Source organism: Scyliorhinus canicula, chromosome 7 (assembly GCF_902713615.1).
Source record: "Scyliorhinus canicula chromosome 7, sScyCan1.1, whole genome shotgun sequence".
NCBI classification, from domain to species: domain Eukaryota; kingdom Metazoa; phylum Chordata; class Chondrichthyes; order Carcharhiniformes; family Scyliorhinidae; genus Scyliorhinus; species Scyliorhinus canicula.
The window spans coordinates 118,435,498-118,458,097 of NC_052152.1; the positions used below are offsets into that span (position 1 = coordinate 118,435,498).

The following is a 22,600-nucleotide window of genomic DNA, read 5'->3' on the forward strand; positions in this document are numbered from 1 at the left end:
CTCGCACTGATCAGGGTTAAATACCATCTCTCACTGCTCTGCCCACCTGACCAACTCATCTATATCTTCCTGTAACCTACAACCCTGTTCTTCACTATTAATCACCCTACCAATCTTGGTGTTGTCTGCAAACTTACTTATCATTCCCCTCACGTTCTCATCAATATCATTTACAAATAAAACAATCAATAAGGGACCCAGCACTGATCCCTGTGGTACACCGCTGGACACCAGCCTCCAGTTACTCAAACAGCTTTCTACCACCATCCTTTGTGTCCAATTACTAAGTCAGTTTTGGATCTATCTCGACAAGTTTCCTTGAATTCCATGTGCTCCTTTATTTGGAATGAATCTACAACCCTTTTAGAATCTGAATGCATTTAAGAAGGAAACAGAAACAATACAAACCAAGGATAATATAATTTCAGGTTCAGAAATTCACATAAATAGAATATTCATCTTAATTCTGTCATTTTTGTTCTTGAAAAGCGGTTGATTTATCCATTGGTGTGAATTAAAGAATTTTAATGGCCCAATACAGCAAACCATTTAAAAAGAACTGCACAAAACTATAATGTGAAATCATGACTGAAATTCACTTGAATAAAAATTGAAAACTGTAACAAATTGCAAAGTCGAGTCTTTGTAAACTTCTGTGTGCTTGGTTTTTGCTTCTTCCCCAGTGCATAGATTCTATCGAGGCAATCAAGAGGGAATTGGGTTATTAACTGAAAAGGAAGAATATGCAGGGTTACGGGGAGAAGGCAGGGGATTGACACTGCTTAGAGAGCCGGTGCAGACATTTTGTTTTGAAAATCTTTTTATTGGCTTTTCTCATATTTATAAAGTTATGTATATACATTACATTTCAGCACCCTTCCTCTTCTCTTGTGGTTTCCCCACCTTCCTTCCGCACCACTGGGCTCATTGTATATCTTGCTGAGGAGGATCGGAGTGCTGCTGTAGCCAGGGCCCAGAGGGTCGTTCCTTTACAGGATGGCTCCTCCAATTGTACCCAATCTGTTTTGGGTTCTTGTACCCATCCCCTCACATTTTCTGCCGTTGCTGGCCAGTGGTGGTATTGTAGGTTCGGTAGAGCCAGGCCCCCTCTGACTTTCCCTCTTTGCAGTGTCGGTTTGGGAATTCTCGGGTTTTTAAACCCCCCACCCAAACGCCACGATTAGACTGTCTACGTTTTGGAAAAAGGCCTTGGGGATGAAGATCGTGATGGATTTAAACAGGAAGAGGAACTATAACGTACGTTGATCTTGCTCGTCTGCACTCCCCCCGCCAGGGAGAGTGGGAGTGAGCCCCACTGTTGAAGGTCCTTTCTTACTTCCTTCACCAGGCTGGTGAGGTTCCACTTGGATCCCCAGGTAATGGAATCTGTTCTGGGCCGTTTTAAATGGGAGCCCCCTTCAGCTCTATCCATTGCCCTTTTGGGTTCGCTGGGAATGCCTCGCTTTTGCCCAGGTTAAGTTTGTAGCCCGAGAAGGTTCAAAACTCTTTCAGTATTTGCAGTATTGCCTTCAGTCCCTCCTGTGGCTTTGAGACATAGAGGAGCAGGTCATCTGCATAGAGTGAAACTGTGCTCTCTATCTCCTCTCCGGATTCCCTTCCAGCTTTTCGCATCCCGCACTATCGCCAGGGGTTCGATCGCTAGCGCAAACAAGAGTGGGGACAAGGGGCAGCCCTGTCTTGTTCCTCTCTGCAGCTGGAAGTATTCAGAGCAGGTGGTGTTAGTTCGGACACTCGCTTTGGGAGGGTTGTACAGGAGCCTCACCCAGGGGGTGAATCCCGCTCCGAGCCCAAACCATTCCAGTACCTCAAGGAGGTAGTTCCATTCGACTCTGTCAAAGGCCTTTTCTGCGTCCAGGGAGATGATCACCTCTGGTGTTCTCTCTCTGGGGGGAGGGGGGGAGGGGTGGGGGTCATTATCACATTCAGCAGCCGCCTGATTCTCGCTGTGAGCTACCTACCCTTGACAAAGCCCGTTTGGTCCTCTGCAACCACCTCTGGTACGCAGCCCTCCAGCCTTTTGGCCAGGACCGTTGCGAGTATTTTCGCATCCACGTTCAGCAGTGAAATGGGTCTGTATGATCCACATTCTGTCAGGTCTTTATCTTTTTTGGGTATCAGTGAGATTGTGGCCTGCACTAGCGTGGGGGGGAAGGGTGCCCCCTGTCAGTGAGTCCGTGAACATGTTCCTTAAGTTTGAGGCTAGGACTGGTGTGAATATTTTGTAGAAGTCCGCCAGGAACCCGTCGGGTCCCGGTGCCTTCCCCACCTGCATGGAGCTGATGCTTTGCATGATTTCTCCCAGGTCTATTGGTGCTTCCAGCTCCTTCTGTCTGTCTTCCCCCACCACTGGTAGTTCCAGTCTGTCTAGGGACTGTTTCATTTCCCCCATCCCCATAGGGGGGCTTGGAGGTGTAAATTCCACCGGTAGAAGGTCTCAAATGCCCGACTGACCTCCTTTGACTCTGTTACCAGTCTGCCTCTGCTATCCTGAACCTGCGCTATTTCCCTCGTGGCTGCCTACTTTCTCAGCTGGTGAGCCAATAGGCAGCCAGCCTTGTCTCCATGTTCGTAGAAGGTTCCCCGTGTCTGGAGGAGCTGGTACACTGCTTTCCTAGTGGATAGCAGGTTAAAGTACATTTGCAGCAGCCCTATTGTCGGGGCCTCGGAGTATTTTCTATCGATTTCCAGAATGGAGTCCATTAGCTCTAGCTGTTGCCTGACCACCCTCTCTTCCCTATCGCTACTTGCCACCCACTCTTCCCTATCTCTGCTTGCCTGGTAGGCTATGATTCTCCTCTGATCATGGTCTTCAGTGCCTCCCAAAACGTGGAGGGTGAGACCTCCCCATCTTGGTTGTTACTAATGTAATCGCCTGTGGCCCGTGATATTTTTTGGCAGAAGGCGTTGTCGGCCAGGAGGTCCGTGTCCAGCCTCCACATGGGGCGCTGGGCCCGGCCTGTCTCCAACCTCAAATCCATATAATGGTCGGAGATAATGATCGTGGGGTAGTCCGTTCCCGTGATCACTGGAAGCATCGATTTCCCCACTGCAAAGAAGTCGATACAGGTGTACACCTCGTGTACCTGCGAAAAGAACAAGAACTCCTTTTCTCCTGGGTGCAACACCCTCCAGGTGTCCACCGCACCCATCTGTTCCATGAAGGCTCCTAGCTCCCTAGCCATGCCAGACATATTCCCCGTTCTGGGGTTTGATCGGTCGGTCAGTGGGTCCAGCACGCAGTTAAAGTCACCCCCCATAATCAGTCGGTGTGTGTCAAGGGTGGGGATTTCCGCCATGGTCTTCTTTATGAATTCTGTGTTGTCCCAGTTGGTAGTATACCCCTTTTACCAGTATGACCGGTGCCCCTTCCAGGACACCGCTGACCATGACATACTGCCCGCCTGGGTCCATGACTGTCTTGGTTTCCATAAACCTCAGCCTTTTGCTAATTAATATTGCTACTCCCATAGCCCTCGTCCAATAGCATGAATGGTACGTCTGTCCCACCAGCCCTTCCTTACCAGCAGTCGGTCCTTCTCTTGTAAGTAGATCTTTTCACTGGGCCGTTGAGTCCCTTGCATTCCGGGTAACAATCCTGGTGGGGGGCTTTCTGACCCTCCGGTCCTGCAGGATCACCCATACTTACCTGGTTGTCGGGCCCCAGGGCTCTGGGGTTTCCCTTTGTCCAGAGGGCCGTCCGAAATGGCCAGGGTCGCCGCTCTCACCATGGGGTCGGGCCCCAGCGCTCCGGGGTTTCCCTTTGTCCAGGGGGCACCCAATGTGGCCGCCAGCTGGGTGTACGCCATGTGGGTGAGCCCCTGTACTCCGGGGTCTCCCTCCGCCCTGATGCCCACCCGAGTGGCTGTTTACAGCGCCCTCTTGGTTCCTCGCCCTGCTCCATGCCCGCCGAGGCCTATGTCTGTACTGCTTCACTATCTCACCCTTCTCTTTTGTTCTACGCTCTCCCCCCTGACTCCTCTCCCCGTCCCTCTGTTCCCCTCCCCTTCTGACCCCCCCTTCCCCTCCTTGTGCCAGGAGCTGCCCTCCCGTGCTGGCCCTCCTCACTGGTACGGTGACCCTCCTCCCAGTATTTGCCCAGTTCTGGCCCTGTTTAACCTTCCTCCTACTGGCCCTTGTCTCACTCTCCTGTCTTCTTTTCTCACCCTCATTTCCCTCGCTCTGCTGGCCCCCTCCGCCATTGCATTGAGAGAGGAGACAAGCTCTGAAACGAGGCAGCAGAGTCCTGCGGAAGGCATAAAACACATATTCACGATCCCATTGTCCTTGTTTGTGGTCTGTCAGCCGCTCTTTGTTCCGGTTTTCCCTTCCTTTTCTGCACCCGTGTCTTTCATCGTCGTTGCGTCTGCTCCTCCCCCAGTTTGTTCGCTCTGACGAACTCATCAGACGCCACTGGGGTGTTAAAATACAGCTCTTTCTCCTGAAATGTTACCCAGAGTTTGGCCGGGAATAACATCCCAAATTTCACCTTGCTTTTGTGTAGCGCTGATTTTGCCTTGTTGACCTCAGCCCTTCTTTTGGCCAGGTCTGCCCCAATGTCCTGATACACCCTTATGGTCTTCCCTTCCCACGTGCTCTGTCTCGTTTGCCGGGCCCACTTAAGGACTTTCTCCCGGTCTTGGAACTGGTGTAGCCTTGCGATAATCACTCTTGGCTGCTCCCTGGCTTTGGGCTTGGGTCGGAGCGACCTGTGCACCCTGTCTATTTTTGGCGGCTTTGGGAATACCTCCGTTCCCACTAGATTGCCCATCATTTGGGTGATGTGGCCTGTTGGGTCTCTGCCCTCTATCCCCTCTGGCACCCTATTCTAATGTTCCGCTGTCTGGACCTATTTTCCTGGTCCTCCACTTTCCCTCTTAGGCTCCCTTGGGCCATTACTAACCTTTTTACCTCGGCTTCTTGGGCTATCACCCTGTCACTCTGGTCCGAGGTGACCCTCTCCAACTCCAGAATTGTTGTTTCCTGTGTCTCCACTTTTCTTTCCAGGCCTTCGATGGGCTGCTGCATTTTGTGCGTTGTCTCCGCCAGCGCCGCCTTCACCATTGCTTGGAGCTCCAACCAGAGCGCCTCCCTTATGCTGGTCGCTGCGTCCTGCTCCCGCTCCGCTCTTTGGTCCGCCATCCTTTTCCCTTTCAGGCTCGCCTGAACCTCCGTCTCGTCTTGTGGGGCCACCTGACTGCCTGTCCGCCACTCCTGCGCTTTTCAGGCGCCACTAGCTGCTGGCTAGTACAGACATGACAGATTGAATGGCCTCTTCTGTAACAATTCTGTGAAAACATCAAAGCCATAACTGAAGTGGTATGGCCTTATGGTAAATCTACTTGAATAACTGCACAAACAATACGATGCAAAGTTGAGTCATTTTCTGAACTTCTCTGAGCCTGATTGTTGCTTCTCCTCTCCTGCACTAATCTCTCAATTTGAATCAGTGCACAGAAAAGTTGCATTGGGACATCTGGCTTCATTGGCAGCCACTTCCTCAGCAATTGCACAGAACAGGATACTATGGCCAAGGTGTGGGTTGGTGTGTCTCCCAGTGCCTGATCATTGGATCCACTGGCTTTAGTCTCTTTCTCATCCTAAGACCCAATAACATCAGCATGCGATGCAGCAGCAATTTTAGTATCTCCTGAAAAAACCAATCCCGCTGATGTCCTTACCACCAACTCACCCCACCATGTCCAGACCTGGACATAATCTCATGCCGGTTTTTGAAGCGGCTGATCCATGAGGCATAACTGATCGCTCCGACATTCCTGTGCAACTTGTTTGCCTTCTCAGTAGGATGAGGTCAGAGGGGAGCAGGAAGATGGAAGATGTTCTGACCTGCTTGAACCAGCCCAGCAAAGACAATTCAACATTGGGACAGGCCGAAGTCCGCATACGCTTTCGCTGGCTTGAAAAATTCTGCTGGTGGTCAGCAGCAATTCTCTCCTTGTTCGTCAATAGGTTGAGAGGGTGGTGGGAGGGATGTTAAATATTTGCGCCACCGCTTTCTTCATCTTTTCAGGGTGCTCCTCCACATATTTGATAATCTTGTATTTTTCCTTGATGGTAGGGGTCTTGGTAGTTCTGGCCAGTCATGCTTGCAAAGCTACTCAATCTCCACTCGATTGGGTGTGGCGGCAACGGTACTTCTGCAAGCACTTGATGTTGATCGAGAAGCCATTTGAATTAAGCAGTACATATATCATTGGTCAGGGCCTATTCGTGACAAGAATTCAAATGAATAATCCAAATTAAGCAACTCATCATCAATATGAGATTTTGATTCGAGTGAACAAACAATTGAAATTCAGAAAACTGAACCATGACTGCAATGTTTCCACAAAAAAAATAGAAATGTTCCCTGGAACTGTGACTCCAAATTTAATAACAGGAAGGCTGAGTGTGATCCCCACCCACCCGGATCCTAGTGCCCCCCCCCCCCCCCCCCCCAGTGACTCCAGCCTCAAATCCTACTGTCCCTCAGTGACCCCAGGCCCGACCAATTCTCCTCCAAGTGGACCCAGGCTGACCCCACTCCACCCCCAGTGACCCCAGCCTCAACCTACAGTACACTGAATGATGCTACCTCCACCCCACTATACCGACACTAGCCACTTACCCTGATCCCAATGCACCCTTAGTGACCCCAGCCTAGACCCTACTGCACCCTCAGTGACTCCCACCCTGACACACTGCTGCCTTCAGCGACCGCACTCCTGACCTCACTTTGACCCTAGTGACCCCAGCCTTGAGCTCACTGTCCTCTCACCCGCCTCCAGCCCGACTCTACTGCAGAGTGACCCCAGCCCTGACCCTGCTGCACCCTCAGTGACCACAGCCCCGACCCCACTCTCCCCTCAGCGACCACAAGTAACTCCTGTCTTGACCTCACTATCTCCTCAGTGACCTCAACTTGACCTCAAAGCACCCTCAGAATGTTCTCCATTATTGGGGACAGCCTATTGACCAATTTTCACTACAAGCCCACTGACTCCCGCAATTAGCTAACTACATTCCCCTCAGCTTCCTGTAGGGTCCAATGCAGTCTCCAGTTTCTCCTACTTCTTTGTTCTGTTTAATACAATTTTCAACTGGTACTTCTGATATATTTGATCTCCCCCCGCCTCCCCACATTGTGACTTGACAGCCACCTAGTTTCCGATCCTGGTTTCATATCCTACCCTCTCTTCTGGAACCACCTTTGTCCTCTCCTTCACCCACACTCAACTGCCTACTTCCACATCTCCAGTACAATGCCACCACCAAAATAAGTTCCTCTCCTGCTTTCAACTTCCAGAAGGAACTGTTTTCCTACGTGGTACCGAGGTCCACTCTCCAGTCACCTCTGACACCCCACTCCTCTCCTGTGGCACCTTTCCACCAAGTGCAGGAGATGCAAAAAACAACCCTTTTACCTCCTCTCTTTCACTTTCTGAGTCCCACGAACATTCCTTCCAGGTGAAACAGCAATGTATCTGTACTTCTTGCAACTTTGTATGATGCAGTTATTGAACACAATGCAGTGTCCGCCACCGGGGAGACTAAATAAAAGATTGGTTGACTGCTTTGCGGAAAACCACTGTTGAGTCCACAGGGGTGAGGCAGGGTGGCCTGCCAGACACAGAATCATAAGAGTACAGAAGAGTCCCTTTTTAATTCTCCAAGTTGCTGCAAGCGGAGCACAAGCTCAAGAGCAGGTCAGCAACTTATGTTGCCATGAGGCATTCAAGCAGCCTCCTGTTTACAGGTGTGGTGCAACAGAGAGCTGAATCCCATTAACAATTTTCTCCTGAGGAGAACAAGTGTTGATCTTAGCCGTGATGATGATTATTGTATTTACTGATCCTCTATTGTTACCTGTCCATTCGCTCTCCCTTTGACCCTGCACCATTTTGTCATTTACTCAGTCTGTCAATAGCTCCCCTTTTTTATTTTCGCCTCCTCATCTGTCTCTCTGAACCTCTCCCTCCACACACACTGCCTGACCTGAGGCCTGGCCACAGTCTGCGCTCCAGTGTCCGCTGCCTCCGGGAGGCAAGCCGCAGTTCTGCCTCCGCCGGAACCGATTGAGGGACGAACCGGCTTCCCGGTTCCGGCGTCCGGATCTTCCCGGTTCCGGCATCCAGATCTTCCCCCGTTAGTGGGAGGCAGCGGAGCGTCAGTCAGACCGTGCTCTCTCGGTCCTCCACCCGGGATGCAATCCCGGCTGCTCCTCTTGCCGAGAGGCATTAGCGGAGCTGCGGCCCTGCGGAGACTCACCCACATTGTACTGAAACCGCTGAGCGGAGCCGGGCCCGCGGCCTCCACCCGGATCAGGCGCCTGGAGACGGCGGCAGGTGCGGCGGCTTCATTCCCGGCGGTGTCTTCGAGCCGAGATCGCGCCCCCCCAACCCCCCCTGAGAGACACCCCCCACCCCCCTGAGAGACACCCCCCCACCCCCCCTGAGAGACCCCCCTGAGAGACGCCCCCACCCCCCCTGAGAGACACCCCCACCCCCCCTGAGAGACACCCCCACCCCCCCTGAGAGACACCCCCACCCCCCTGAGAGACCCTCCCACCCCCCCTGAGAGACACCCCCACCCCCCCTGAGAGACACCCCCACCCCCCCTGAGTGACACCCCCCCGAGAGACACCCCCCCCGAGAGACACCCCCCCCCGAGAGACACCCCCCCCGAGAGACACCCCCCCCCGAGAGACAACCCCCCCCGAGATACGCCCGCCCCCCGAGAGACCGCCCGCCCCCGAGAGACGCCCCCCCCGAGAGACGCCCCCCCCGAGAGACACCCCCCCCCAGAGACACCCCCCCCCGAGAGACCCCCCCCCGAGAGACACCCCCCCGAGAGACACCCCCCCGAGAGACACCCCCCCCCGAGAGACACCCCCCCCGAGCGAGACCCCCCCCCCGAGCGAGACACCCCCCCCGAGCGAGACACCCCCCCCGAGCGAGACACCCCCCCGAGAGACACCCCCCCCGAGAGACACCCCCCCGAGAGACACCCCCCCCGAGAGACACCCCCCCCGAGAGACACCCCCCCCGAGAGACACCCCCCCCGAGAGACACCCCCCCCGAGAGACACCCCCCCCGATAGACACCCCCCCCGAGAGACACCCCCCCCGAGAGACCCCCCCCCCGAGAGACACCCCCCCCGAGAGACACCCCCCCCGAGAGACACCCCCCCCGAGAGACACCCCCCCCGAGAGACACCCCCCCCCGAGAGACACCCCCCCGAGAGACACCCCCCCGAGAGACCCCCCCCCGAGAGACACCCCCCACTGAGATCCCCCCCCACTGAGATCCCCCCCCACTGAGATCCCCCCCCCACTGAGATCCCCCCCCACTGAGATCCCCCCCCACTGAGATCCCCCCCCCACTGAGATCCCCCCCCCACTGAGATCCCCCCCCACTGAGATCCCCCCCCACTGAGATCCCCCCCCACTGAGATCCCCCCCACTGAGATCCCCCCCACTGAGATCCCCCCCCACTGAGACGCCCCCCCCACTGAGACACCCCCCCCACTGAGACGCCCCCCCACTGAGACGCCCCCCCAGTGAGACGCCCCCCCAGTGAGACGCCCCCCCAGTGAGACGCCCCCCCAGTGAGACGCCCCCCCCACTGAGACGCCCCCCCCTGAGACGCCCCCCCCCCTGAGACGCCCCCCCCACTGAGACGCCCCCCCCACTGAGACGCCCCCCCCACTGAGACGCCCCCCCCACTGAGACGCCCCCCCCCCACTGAGACGCCCCCCCCACTGAGACGCCCCCCCACTGAGACGCCCCCCCCACTGAGACGCCCCCCCACTGAGACGCCCCCCACTGAGACGCCCCCCCCACTGAGACGCCCCCCCCACTGAGACGCCCCCCCCACTGAGACGCCCCCCCCACTGAGACGCCCCCCCCACTGAGACGCCCCCCCACTGAGACGCCCCGCCACTGAGACGCCCCCCCCCCACTGAGACGCCGCCCCCCCCACTGCGACGCCCCCCACTGCGACCCCCCCCACTGAGACGCCCCCCCACTGAGACGCCTCCCCCACTGAGACGCCTCCCCCACTGAGACGCCCCCCACACTGAGACCCCCCACACTGAGACCCCCTACACTGAGAGACACCCTCCCCCCCCCGCACTGTGAGACACCCTCCCCCCCCCCGCACTGAGAGACACCCCCCCCCCCCGCACTGAGACACCCTCCCCCCCCGCACTGAGAGACACCCCCTCCCCCCCCGCACTGAGAGACACCCTCCCCCCTGCACTGAGAGACACCCCCTCCCCCCCCGCATTGAGAGACACCCTCTCCCCCCCCGCACTGAGAGACACCCTCTCCCCCCCCCCCTCCCCGCACTGAGACACCCTCTCCCCCCCGCACTGAGAGACACCCTCTCCCCCCCCCGCACTGAGAGACACCCTCTCCCCCCCCCGCACTGAGAGACACCCTCTCCCCCCCCCGCACTGAGAGACACCCTCCCCCCCCCGCACTGAGAGACACCCTCCCCCCCCCCGCACTGAGAGACACCCTCCCCCACACTGAGAGACCCCCCAAAAGACCCCCTCACCCCACAGAGAGACTGCCCTTCACCCAACCCCACCCCACCCCCACGGAGAGACGCACCGTTGCCCCACTCGGGGACACTCCCGTTCCCCCTCTCAGGGACACCCCTGTTCCCCCTCTCGGGGCAACCCCCTTTCCCCCTCTCGGGCCACCCCCGTTCCCCCCCTCGGGGACACCCCCGTTCCCCCATTCAAGAGACAACCCCACTCCCCCAATGAGAGACACCCCTTTTCAGAGAAACCCCACCCCCATTCAGAGACACCCCACCCCATCTCAGAGACTCATCCCCTCAGAGATTCCCCCCTCATAATAAAAGCCTTTATTGTCACAAGTAGGCTTACATTAACACTGCAATGAAGTTACAGTGAAAAGCCCCTAGTCGCCACACTCCTGTGCCTGTTCGGGTACACAGAGGGAAAATTCAGAATGTCCAATTCACCTAACATCACGTCTTTTAGGGCTTGTGGTAAGAAACCAGTCCACCCGGAGGAAACCGTGCAGACTCCGCACAGAGAGTGACCCAAGCCGGGTATCAAACCTGGGACCCTAGCGCTGTGAAGCAGCTGTGCTACCCACTATGTTACTGTGCTGCCGTCAGCTACTGTGTTGCCCATTCTTCCGGGACCACCTGACAGAGACACCCGTACCCTCTGAGACATCCACTCAGATACCCGACTCAATGTGAGACTTCTCTCAGACACCTCCCCCCTCCCAGAGATCTTCCCCCCCCCCCTCCTTTCAGAGACCTTGTTTCTCTCTCTCTCTCTCTCTCTCTCTCTCTCCCCCCCCCCCCCCCCCCCCCCCCCCCCCGGGCTTAGAAACCCCTCAGATCTCCACAGAGGATCTCCACCTCAGAGAAATCCTCCAGACCACTCCTTCGAACACTTCTTAAACTGTGTTTGATAACCTCCAGAAAAACTCCAAAGCTCCTTTGCTCCCCAAGAATCCTCTTTCCTCAGCAACCTCTGACCGAAAACACTTTTCCTCTCAGGCACTCTTTGCCTACACAAACACCCTTCCGCCTTCAACACCTCCCCAATACTGTCCCCTGTGAAGCTCCCTTTCCCAGACTCAACAGATCCCTTAAACAATTATGAAATATATAATGGAGCACAGAAAACATTCGGAAATGCTTTGGTGTGTGAGGCCAGCAGGCTAAGAAGGCCCATAGTCACTGATCCCTATAAAAGCTTCCAAGTGCCCTTTGGCTGCGTAACACTTTGAGATATCCTAAGGATGTTGTAGATGACTGTATAAGTTCCTTTCTGTGGCTATTTTCCCCCCTGATGTATCTGTATTTTCTTTGTGTCTATCTCATTTTGTCCTCCATTTCTTCCTTTGATGAAACACTTCTTTATCTGTAGGGTGATGAGTTGGCACATGGTTGAACTCAATATGTGATAGGAAGAGGAGTGGGCCATTCAGCCCTCGAGCCTGTTCTGCCATTCAATGAAATTATCTGATCTGTTGTCAATTGCCGCTTGTGGAAGCGAGTTCCAAACCGTTACCACCCTTGCAATAAATGTATAAAATTAAAAATTGTTTTCTCACCAATGTACGGTTGCTGAGAATATTGTCAAATGTTGTGCTGCTTTTTGGATTCTGTTACTGATGACGTGTGGATAATTGAAAGCGGTTGTGACCTATTGGATGCTGCATTTATATTACTACAACTAGCATGGAACGTTTTTCAATTTATAATGCAGTTAACTGAAGTGACAAATCTTTTCAAAATGTGAAGACTTACCCTGTCTCTTCTTGACTTTGTAGGTGACATTATTAGCATTGGTGATGTTCAATTTAAGCTGAAACACCCTAAAAACCCTGAACTGGTACCCTTGAAACACAGTAAGTAAAATTGTTACTTTCCTTCCAATTATTCTAAATATTTTTCTGCTTTGTGTGCTAGTGACATATGGTTGGGACTGTGAAAGGAGGAAAGGCTTTACGGAAAACTGGTTTCACTTACAAATGATATTAATTATGAAGGAACTGTCAATAGTGACCTTTTTGTTAAAATGTTTCTCAATACACTTTGGATGAGCACTAAATAGTGTTACAATCCCAGCTGATGGTATTACTGGACAAGTCCGATCCCAGGAGAATCGGCTTGCTAGATCTTAACTTTTTTTTTGATGAACAGTCACAGGACTGCTGATGAACTTTTAACATAAGAACAAAAATTTATGAAACAAGAAAATATTATCTATAATACACATATACAAATTTGTAAGGGTGACCAAGTTGCACAATTTATCATATGCTCTAATGTTCTCAGTAAGTACACAGTCCATGTAAACCAATCGGCGAAATGTGGTCAGACACATCATATTCGGGGGCGGCATGGTGGCACAGTGGTTAGCACTGCTGCCTCACGGCACCGAGGACACAGGTTCGATCCTGACCCCGGGTCATTGTCCGTGTGAAGTTTGCACATTCTCCTCGCGTCTGTGTGGGTTTCACCCCCACAACCCAAAAAGATATGCAGGCTAAGTGAATTGGCCACACTAAATTGCCCCTTAATTGGATGACTGGAACGCTGGCTTTCACATGAGGGTTTCTAAACTCCACCCTCGAAGAAGACACTTCGGAATCTCCTCCCACACAAGGCTTTCCCTCGGACGCCTTCACCAAGGATCCACATCAAAGGTTTCAACCTCTTTTCAGTATTCCTCTGCCTGGATAGCCCTTTGCATTTACGCTTCCATGCAATCTCTCAGGTACCAAACCACACCAAGAGGACACCACTGCTTCACAGGCTGTATTAAGGCATCACCAACCTTTTCACCTTTGTATACTTGCTAGCCAATGTCTCCAATTGGTGGCGTGGTAGCACAGCGGGTAGCACTGTTGCTTCACAGCGCCAGGGTCCCAGGTTCGATACCCGACTTGGATCATTGTCTGTTTGGAGTTTGCACATTCTCCCCATGTCTGTGTGGGTTTCCTCCAGGTGCTTCGGTTTCCTCCCATAAGTCCCGAAAGATGTGTTTGTTTGGTGAATTGGACATTCTGAATTCTCCCTCTGTGTACCCGAACAGGCGCCAGAATATGGGACTTTTCTCAGTAACTTCATTGCAGTGTTAATGTAAGCCTACTTGTGATAATAAAAATTATTAAGTCTACATTTTGCAGTTTTATCTTTAACTGGAAAGGTCTCCGGCCCCTTTCTTTACCTTCGGTGAATAAGACCATATTCAGATTCCAGCTCTTTGTCACTTTGACTTCAGCCTTCATGGAACTTTAATCTTCTAATTTCCTGGTTTCTGGGACTTGTTTTTTGTCCCTTTTTATTGTCCTATCTGTACTGACAGTCTATGGAATGCTCCTTGCCTCTGATTTACTGGTTTTCGCCTGAAACTCAAGTGCTCCTGCTTTTCAGTGCGAGCCTTTGGTCACCAAGCAACAACATAGTTTTGTAAACCCTATGATTGCCTTTATGTCATAAAACTTTCATTACAACATAGGTAACCCACAGACTTGTCAGCACTTTGGTTTAACATGAAGCTAAACTGAAGTTTTAACTCTTTCTCAGCACGCAAATACAGAAATTAAGCTTAAACTTTAATCTGCTCCTTATTTCTAACACAAATGTAGATTACTTAAACCATCTCTATTTCCAAACAATACAAACCTTCCTAGTGCCTTGAGCTGCTGCCTTGAACCATACAGTCCATTTGGTATGGTGGATCCCACAATGTTGCTGAGCAGTGCATTCCATGAGCTTGACCCAGTGATCATTAAGGAATGGTGATATGTCTAAGTTGGGATGGTGTGTGACTTGGAGGGCAACGTGGAGGTGGTAATGTTTCCATAGATCTGCAGCCAGCATCCTTTGCAGAGATGGGAATCTGAGACCATGACTTTTGTCAGGCTACTGCTTGTTTAGGCTGTGGTACTGCTCTCTTCAATGGAATTCATGGAAGACATTTTGCTGCACAACCCTGGCAAGGGGCCATTTTTATCCTGTTGCTCGAGGACAGGAAGGCTTTTTCTCTACTTTAAACTAACTCCACTCCCTGATGTTTCTTTGGAGCTTAAAAGCTATATTTAGCAAATAGGTTCTCGGAGCTCTTTAGTTCACCTTTGTTACCCTTGTCTCTGTCTGGATGGTCCCTCACTCTGATAACAAGTACACAGTGTACATGCAGCTTTCAGCCCAGTCTGTAATGCAGCCTTTGATCACAAGCCTCAATTGAAGATAATATTCCACTGATTTAATCTCTATACTACTGAAAATATTAAAATGCTTCCTCATTAGTGAAATAAATACGAGATGTGCCTTTGCTATTTTCTTTTTTTGTATAAATTTAGAGTACCCAATTATTTTTTTCCCAATTAAGGGGAAATTTAGCGTGGCCAATCTACCGAACCTGCACATCTTTGGATTGTGGGGGTGAAACCAATGCAGACATGGGGAGAATGTGCAAACTCCACATGACAGTGACCCAGGGCCGGGATTCGAACCCGGGTCCTCAGCGCCGCAGTCCCAGTGCTATCCACTGTGTCAAATGTCGCCCTTTTTTGCTATGTCCTAATAGGATGAAGTGGCCTCCTTCTGCACTCTTATGTTCGGTCGCATCCCAGTTGTCAATCCAGTCTGATTCTTGCTTTTCTTCCTCATGGTTTGGTGCAGCTGAATGGCTTTCTGGGTCACCTACGAGGTCGGTCAAGTCAACCATATTGACATGGAGTCACATATAGAGTAAGACAGACAGTACAGACAGAGTAAGAATGGCAGCCTCAGCGAGAACCAGTTGAGAGCTTAAAGCAATCCGGCTGCTTCATGGACACTTTTACTGATTTTGCAAATTAAAAAAAAAGCTGAGTTTAAATTGCCAAACTACCCCGCTCGCATCCTCTGGATTTGCTTCTGGGTCTATAAATTACAAGTTTATTAACCACGAGACTGGCGTACCTGCAGCTGTCCATGCGAAATAGAATCATAGAATTTACAGTGCAGAAGGAGGCCATTTGGCCCATCGAGTCTGCACCGGCCCTTGGAAAGAGCACCCTACTTAATCCCACGACTCCACCGTATCCCTGTAACCCAGTAACTCCACCTAATCTTTTGTTCACTAAGGGGCAGTTTAGCTTAGCCACCTAACCTGCACATCTTGGATTGTGGGAGGAAACCGGAACACCCGGATGGAGGAAACCCACGCAGACACGGGGAGAAAGTGTAGACTCCATACAGACAGTCACCCGATGCCAGAATTGAACCAGGACCTTGGAGCTGTGAGGCAGCAGTACTAACCACTGAGCCACCGTGCCAAACTGAGCGGCTGCAAGTTTTATTTCTCGCTGCTCATATCAGCCTCCTGACTCCTTTCTTCCTACTGCTCGAAGTAAAGTAACAGATTCCTCACTCCTCCTTTCCCCATGTCCCATCTCCAAGTCACAAATGGCTTTGTGAGCCTGCCTCGACTCCGGACTACAAAATAGGTAGCAATTTGAGACAGTAAAAGGCAAATCTGTGTTTATCCTAAATTGGGGAAAGGCCAAGTATAACAAAATTCGGCAGGAGCTAGGGAATGTGGATTGGGAGCAGCTGTTTAAGGATAAATCCACATTTGAAATGTGGGAGTCTTTGAAGGAAAGATTGATTAGAGTGTAGGACAGACATGTCCCTGTGAAAATGAGGGATAGAAATGGCAAGATTAGGGAACCATGGATGACGGGTGGAATTGTGAGACTAACTAAGATGAAAAAGGAAGCATACATAAGATCTAGGCTACTTAAAACTGATGAAGCCTTGGAGGAATATCGGGAAAGTAGGACAAATCTCAAACGCGCAATAAAGAGGGCTAAAAGGGGTCATGAAATATCTTTGGCTAACAGGGTTAAGGAAAATCCCAAAGCCTTTTATTCGTATATAAAGAGCAAGAGGGTAACTAGAGAAAGGATTGGCCCACTCAGACAAAAGAGGGAATTTATGTGTGGAGTCAGAGGAAATGGGTGAGATTCTTAATGAGTACTTTGCATCGGTATTCACCAAGGAGAGGGACATGACGGATATTGATGCTAGGGATGGATGTTTAAATACTCTAGGTCAAGTCGGCGTACGGAAGGGGAGTTTTTGGGTATTCTAAAGGCGTTAAGGTGGAGAAATCCCCAGGTCCGGATAGGATCTATCCCAGGTGATGAAATAGCTGGGGCCTTAACAACATCCTTGAGCACGGGTGAGGTCCCGGAGGACTGGAGAGTTGCTAATGTTGTCCCTTTGTTTAAGAAGGGTAGCAGGGATAATCCAGTGAATTATAGACCTGTGAGTTTGATGTCAGTGGTAGGCAAACTGTTGGAGAAGATACTGAGAGATAGGATCTATTCACATTTGGAAGAAAATAGACTTATCAGTGATAGGCAGCATGGTTTTGTGCAGGGAAGGTCATGTCTTACAAACCTAATAGAATTATTTGAGGAAGTGACAAAGTTAATTGATGAGGGAAGGGCTGTAGATGTCATATACATGGACTTTAGTAAGGCGTTTGATAAAGTTTCCCATGGCAGGTTGATGGAAAAAGTGAAGTCATATGGGCTTCAGGGTGTACTAGCTAGATGGATAAAGAACTGCTGGGCAACAGGAGACAGAGAGTAGTGGTGGAAGGGAGTGTCTCAAAATGGAGAAAGGTGACCAGTGGTGTTCCACAGGGATCCGTGCTCGGAACACTGTTGTTTGTGATATACGTAAATGATCTGGACAAAGGTATAGGTGGTCTGATTTGCAAGTCTGCAGATGATACTAAGATTGGTGGAGTTGCAGATAGCGATGAGGATTGTCAGAGAATACAGCAAAATATAGATAGATTGGAGAGTTGGGCAGAGAAATGGCAGATGGAGTTCAATCCAGGCAAATGCAAGGTGATGCATTTTGGAAGATCTAATTCAAGAGCGGACCATACAGTCAATGGAAGAGTCCTGGGGAAAATTGATGTACAGAGAGATTTGGGAGTTCAGGCCCATTGTACCCTGAAGGTGGCAACGCAGGTTGATAGAGTGGTCAAGAAGGCATACAGCATGCTTGCCTTCATCGGACGGGGTATTGAGTACAAGAGTCGGCAGGTCATGTTACAGTTGTATAGGACTTTGGTTCGGCCACATTTGGAATACTGTGTGCTGTTCTGGTTGCCACATTACCAGAAGGATGTGGATGCTTTAGAGAAGGTGCAGAGGAGGTTCACCAGGATGTTGCCTGGTATGGAGGGTCCGAGCTTTGAAGAAAGGTTGAGTAGATTAGGATTGTTTTCATTGGAAAGACGGAGGTTGAGGGGGGACCTGATTGAGGTCTCCAAAATTATGAGAGGTATGGACAGGGTGGATAGCAACAAGCTTTTTCCAAGAGTGGGGGTGTCAATTACAAGGGGGTAACGATTTCAAGGTGAGAGGGGGAAAGTTTAAGGGAGATGTGTGTGGAAAGTTTTTTACACAAAGGGTGGTGGGTGCCTGCAATGCTTTGCCAGTGGAGGTGGTAGAGGCGGGCACGATAGCATAATTTAAGATGTATCTGGACAGATATATGAACGGGCGGGGAACAGAGGGAAGTAGATCCTTGGAAAATAGGCGACAGGTTTAGATAAAGGATCTGGATCAGTGCAGGCTGGGAGGGCCGAAGGGCCTGCTCCTGTGCTGTAATTTTCTTTGTTCCTTGTTCTTTGGAATACACTGTCCCCTATTCATTCACATCTGGTCTTTCCAAGGGTCGGTGCAGACTCGATGGGCCAAATGGCCTCCTCTGCACTGTAAATTCTATGTCCTATGTTTCTGTTATTTTGGAGCAATTGAATAACCAGAATTGGCCATAGAGTGCAGAAGGTCATTGCTGACAGTTCAGATAAAGATTATTCTGATGGATCCCCGCATCCAAAACCAAAGAGAGCAGAGTTGAGAGGTTTCTGGATAATTGCGCCATTTTGGTAAAGATTGGACCCATGGAACCTGGATTGAATGGGAGCTGCCGCCAGTTGAGAATCAGTCGCTAAATCCTTGAAGAAAAGGAGCTGTAATTCTACCCAAGGACAACTGAAGGACCTTTTGGTTGCAATTGATGCGGTATATGCTGAGTGGGCTGCCCAGCAAATTTGAGAGGTTGTACCTGCGATTTAACTTCTAATTTTTAATTTATATTAGCCATGGTTTGTCAGCTAATTCATATGTAATTTTTTAAAAAATGTTTTTATTCTCCATTTTCACATTTTCCTTCAAAATTTACACCCCACCCACAAACAGTAAACGGTAACAAATACAAAATCAATCTCCTTAACAATAACAACGATCCCACCATCCCAAACAACAGCCAACCTGTCAATAAAATAAACCCTCCCACGGTGGAAACAAAAAACAAAGGAGAAAAAGAAAATGGTGAGTTGTATCCCCCCCCCCCCCCCCAAACTCATCCCATCCACTGCTTCTTGTCAAACTCCTCCCCCCAACTTTCCACCCCGGCTAGACCACTCGGACCCTGTTCTGACAGGCTCCGATGGCCGCAGCCCCTCCCCCCACCTCACTCCCGTTCACTGGCCGGTTTAAACCGGCCAGCACGGAGGCCCCCCCCCCCACCGGGTCCCTTTTCCCCTTCCACGGCCCTAGGAAACCCCAGAAATCCCCTTTTAGCACACAAACCCCGCATATCCACCTACACCCCAAAGAGCCCTCACTTCGAGTGAAAGTCCCATCACTTCCCTTGTCCAAATATATACAACATTGGCTCCTTTAGCCCATACACCCGCACGCAGTGAAACAAAAAAGAAGAAAATACAGTCCTGAGGTTACATCGGCACATGGCCATTTCTCAGTTCTGCCACAATCCTTCTGCCTTCACAAACTCCTCCGCTGTTCCAAAATAAAAGTCCTTGAGCTTATAACTCACCCTCAGCTTCGCTGGATATACAATGCCGCACTGCACCTTGCTAACGTACAGTGCCCTCTTCACCCGGTTGAAAGCAGCCTGCCTCCTCGCCAGCTCCACCGCAAAGTCCTGGTATACGCATATACCAGCTCCAGTCCACTGCACCACCCGCTTCTGCTTAGCCCAGCACAGGACCTTCTCCTTCACACTGTACCTACAGAAGCACAGAGTCACTACCCTTGGTGGCTCACTCTCCTTTGACCCGGTACAGGCCTCCACGACCGATGAGCCCGATCCAGTTCATATCGGGAGGGATCCTCACCCTCCCCCAATAGTTTCGCCAGCATAGCGGCAAAATACTCAGTCGGCCTCGGCCCTTCAACTCCTTCGGGCAGCCCCACAATCCTCAAATTCTGTCGCCTGGATCTGTTTTCCAGGTCTTCCATCTTTCCTCGCAGATCCTTGTTAATCTCCATCACCTTCTGCATCTCCTTCCCCATCGAGGCAAGTTGATCACCGTGCTGCAAAAACGTCTCCTCCACTTCCTTTAGCGTCTCCCCTTGCGCCTGCACCTCCGCCACTGCCGTCGTCACCGGGGAAATCGCCTCCTCCACCAGCACACTCAAAACCTCCCTCATCTCCTTCCTCATCGCCTCCAAGTGTTTTGTAAACTGCCTTTCGAATTCTGCAGCCATCACCTTGGTGATTTCTTCAGCCGTAGGCAATGCGGCCTCCCCTGGCCTCCTCTGTGCCTTCTCCGTGCCTTTGACGCCTCCATGGACCCTGGGACCGGGCTTAAAGCCCCGGAAATGCCGTTCCCGCACGGGAGCCCTCCGTTGCGCGGCTGCCTCCCGCCCGCTGTCACCGGAAGCCCAATTCATATGTAATTTATGTTGATTTTGGTTTGATTGTTAAAGAGGGTTATTAAAAAGGTGAAAATTATGTCCATTATTTTTTTTCATTTGGTTTGTTGATCTCGAGGGTGATCATAAAAATACAAATGTGAATGCATAGGTATGCATGCAACCTTTATGGACATTAAGGGCAATTTAGCATGGCCAATCCACCTAACCTACACATCTTTGGACTGTTGGAGGAAACTGGAGCACCCGGAGAAAACCCACGCACACACGGGGAAATTGTGCAGACTTAGCACAGTCACCCAAGCGGGAATCAAACCTGGGACCCTGGAGCTAACCACTGTGCTACCCTGCCCCCCAGGGTCAACAACCTTGTATTTACTTATTGTCTGCTGCCACATCCAGCCTTCAGGTTTTCCTTTTCTTTTTTTAAAATAAATTTAGAGTACCCAATTATTTTTTTCCAATTAAGATGCAATTTAGTGTGGCCAATCCAGCTAACCTCACTTCTTTTGGGTTGTGGGGGTGAAACCCACGCAAACACGGGGAGAATGTGAAAACTCCACACGGACAGTGACCCAGGACCGGGATTCGGACCCGGGTCCTTGGCGTTATAGGCAGCATTGCTAACCACTGCACTTCCGTGCCACCCAGTGGATTTTCCTTTTCCAACTGTGCTGCCACCTTGTTCTCTCCCCACAAACCTGATCACATGGACCTGTTTGTCCTGCCACTCCCGGGTCCCAGGATCGTGTGAGTTCATGCTTTTTTTTCACCGCGCGGTTTCCTAAGTGCAGGACCTGTGAATATTCCCAACACTATCCTCCAGGAGGAGTCCAAGCAGCCTGCTCCAGACTGTTTCAAAGTTGTAGAATACCCAGCTCTCTCCCTAGAGCTGCTGCTCATTCATCGAAACACGTTGTTAACCTTGTTAGTGCAACAAACATAATGTTCTCATTCCGCTTTCCCTTTCCGCTTTACGCAATAAAGATGGTGCTGCTACCACCTGGCTAAGGCTTGGAGTCAATAGCAGCAATGAGGCTGACCTCAAGATCCAGGTATTGCGTGCAATCTCTCCCTGCTCCATTACCGCCGATACCATTATAATGATCTATTAAATGTAATGCTTCACATCTTTTCTCTGTCTTGTTGGTCGACATTAGCTTCCATTTAATCTCTTATCTGAACATATACAGTCAATAGTTAAGGAGTGGTTGAACAGGGATTAAGATATACAATCCTTCAAATATGAAAGATGCATTTCTGAGATTGCTTAAATAAAAACATCTGAGATTCTTGATTTCATAAGTAGGGTCCAAAAAGCAAAAAAATAATTCCAACCCTATACAAATCATTGTTTTGGCAGCAGTTAAATTATTGTGTCCCGCTTTGGATGGTTTGCCAAAGGAAGGATGTTAAAGCCATGGAGAATGTACAGTAGGATAGGAGTAGCATCGGCTTTAGCTGATCTCATAACTGTTTAAAACTATGACGACCATCCAAAAGAGCACCCTACCCAAGCCCACTCTCCCCCTCTATCCCTGTAATCCCACCAGACCACATCTTTGTACATTAAGCGGCAAATTAGCACAGCCAATCTACATAACCTACACATCTTTGGAGTGTGGTAGGATACCGGAGCACCCGGTGGAAACCCACACAAACACGGGGAGAATGCACAAACTCCACACAGACAGCCACCCAAGGCCGGAATTGAACCCGGGTCCTTGGCATTGTGAGACAGCAGTGCGAACCACTGTGCCACCGTGCTGCTCTGTATGGTTCCTGCATACCAGAAAAATAGCCTTTAATTTCATTTTGATTGTGAGGGGAGCCATGGATGGGGGGATAGCATGGGATAGAACATAGAAAATACAGCACAGAACAGGCCCTTCGGCCCACAATGCTGTGCCGAACTTTTGTCCTAGATTAAGAACAAATTAATCTACACCCCATCATTCTACCGTAATCCATGTACCTATCCAATAGCCGCTTGAAGGTCCCTAATGTTTCCGACTCAAGTACTTCCACAGGCAGTGATTGTGAACAGGAAGAGGGAGCAATTGGGATGCACATGCTGCAGTGAATAGCTACTGGATCTCGGACTTTCCCTCTACATGTGTCTTTTTTCCATTTCACTCTCCGAGCTCCCAGGAAAGCAGTCTTCTAATCTTTGCTGCACTCTCCTAAATGCAGTTCTCGATTTGGGGGACAGGATTTATGTCATAATACTGTCAATTCAATGACAAGAGGTCTAACCTCATAAACAAATCCCACATCAGAAGCCGAGTTATGTTTAGAAAACAAATGCTGCTTGTCTCTTCA

The 22,600-nt window shown here is 50.8% G+C and overlaps 1 protein-coding gene and 1 long non-coding RNA gene across 3 annotated transcripts in view; one reads left to right on the top strand and one right to left on the bottom strand.

Annotated features, from left to right (window-relative positions):
- Window positions 1–318: 318 nt before the first annotated feature.
- Window positions 319–8,013, bottom strand: LOC119969312. 2 transcript variants are annotated; one of them, XR_005461329.1, is made up of 3 exons: window positions 7,885–8,013; window positions 4,922–6,243; window positions 319–728 (listed from the first exon to the last, which is right to left on the bottom strand). It is a non-coding gene; the product is annotated as an uncharacterized LOC119969312 (long non-coding RNA). The 2 variants fall into 2 exon arrangements; XR_005461328.1 differs by having other exon boundaries at window positions 7,443–8,003.
- vwa8 (von Willebrand factor A domain containing 8) overlaps window positions 8,013–22,600 on the top strand; it is a 489,820-nt gene continuing 475,232 nt past the window's right edge. Inside the window, exons 1-2 of the mRNA XM_038802772.1 lie at window positions 8,013–8,363; window positions 12,344–12,421. Coding sequence (XP_038658700.1) covers window positions 8,222–8,363; window positions 12,344–12,421 — 220 coding nt within the window. The 5' untranslated portion in view covers window positions 8,013–8,221. The remainder of the gene's footprint in view (window positions 8,364–12,343; window positions 12,422–22,600) is intronic.